This window comes from Phalangium opilio, unplaced genomic scaffold, assembly GCF_054372755.1.
Source record: "Phalangium opilio isolate 3A_F unplaced genomic scaffold, DU_Popi_V2 ptg000059l_1, whole genome shotgun sequence".
Taxonomy (NCBI): domain Eukaryota; kingdom Metazoa; phylum Arthropoda; class Arachnida; order Opiliones; family Phalangiidae; genus Phalangium; species Phalangium opilio.
The window spans coordinates 93395-95152 of NW_028324176.1; the positions used below are offsets into that span (position 1 = coordinate 93395).

At 32.1% G+C, this 1758-nt stretch overlaps 1 protein-coding gene across 1 annotated transcript; it reads left to right on the top strand.

Annotated features, from left to right (window-relative positions):
- Positions 1-555: 555 nt before the first annotated feature.
- Positions 556-1454, top strand: LOC149667208 (uncharacterized). Its single transcript, XM_089841394.1, has 2 exons — positions 556-885; positions 945-1454. Exons 1-2 carry the CDS (start codon positions 565-567, stop codon positions 1023-1025), a joined length of 402 nt encoding a protein of 133 aa, XP_089697520.1. The 5' UTR covers positions 556-564; the 3' UTR covers positions 1026-1454.
- Positions 1455-1758: the final 304 nt, after the last annotated feature.

Here is a 1758-nt window from a genome sequence, read left to right on the forward strand (position 1 = left end):
GTATTTTTACTAAAATGAATATATTAAATAATAAAGTTTTATAAGTTTTACAAACTACAACAATAATTTAGTCCATCTTACGATGCGAAAACAGTGAAAAAAATGAATTCAAAGTTAAGCCTTGGCGAAAATCCTACTAATCTAAAAGGTTAGTAAATTTAGTATCCTATTTATTTTGTTCCCGATTCAATTCTGGAAATTTAAAAAATTAAAATAGAGTTTGCTTATTTTTAGCCCATTTAAGAATAATCTTATGTGAATCCTTGGCCCAAATTGAAGATGCGTATTCTACGGAAAACGCAATTAATGCTGGATTATTTTTCAAAGACCTCAAGGAAAATGATATTTTAAATAGCATCCTTCTAGAACACATTATTATGAAAATAGACGCGAGCAATTTACTTTATAGTACCTCAGAAACAAATTATATAGAAACTACCCTAATATTTAGTTTTGATGAAAGAAATAACGATACTCTTAGATTGCTACTTGTTAAATGTGTTACATTCGCTGCCCTCACGCCATGTTTCCAAAATGTTATACAGAAGGTTTTTTTCTTGTTTGATGAATATGGCTCAAATTGGAATTAAAGAATTGAAAAAGAAGACGGAAGAAAAAAAGGCGAAAGAAGAGCTTGCAACTCATGAGGTTGAAAAATACCCAAAAATTAAAAACCCAAATGTTCCAAGAACTGAAGATGTTCTTCGTTATGTAGCAGGATTTTTAGGGAGATCTTTAAAAAGAAAAGGCTGTCCAAATGAAATTATGGACAATATTGAAAAGAAGGGTGACTTTTTGGGAGAACCTGAGGATAACTCTGAACGATGGATTGTTTTACTAAACAGAGGAGGACTAATCCGTGTTCAAGATTGGTTTTTTAACGTGGTTATTAGGATGAAAGTAGTTTCAGATAGGTACTATTCAGGTGATGTTTCTAAAATTAGAAACCAAAATTTGAAGGAGAAGACAAAGGAAGCAATTTTAAAAGACGAACTTCTTCTAAGAGACTGGCACGAAAAAGCTAAAATAGATGTAAATATTAAATGGTTAAAACATGCTATTGATGCTTTTTTAAATACACGCGGAAAAGTACTTGTGGGTGATATAATGCAGCAATATCAGCATGATACTAAGGAGTCAATTAAGGCAAAGAAGGCTTTAAGAAAGTCGATAAAAGAAAAAAGTGAGGCTGCTGCTTCCAGAGTTACAGAACTCTCTGGAAATTTAAAAGCCAAGAAAGGACCAAGATCTCCAAAAAATAAAGAAAACAGTCCCAAAAATAGGAAACCCTATGAAAGAGAAAACCTAACGCAGATTCAAATTCCAGTGGTTCTATCAACACTCACAAATGCTTCAAATGTACAATTACGTAATGTGATACAAAACCCAAAGGTTCCTAATAATGTGATACACAACCCAAAGGTTCCTAAAAATGTGATAAACAACCTAAAGATTCCTAATATTATATGCAAACCAAAAGTTACTAATGTGACATGCAAACCAAAAGTTACTAATGTGACACGCAATCCTGTTTGTGTGACTAAATTGTCCAATATAGCTACCCCTTCGATAAACTGTGCAATACAAACTACGGCCAATACAAGAAATAGATCTATGATCATGACCTCAAACTTGATTAAGGTAGATGATATTAAATCCTCAAGTGTAATTGAGGTAAATGATATTAAATCCTCAAGTGTGATTGAGACCAGAGAAGATTTTAGTTTTTTGGATAATGATCCTGACAAAGATCTATTT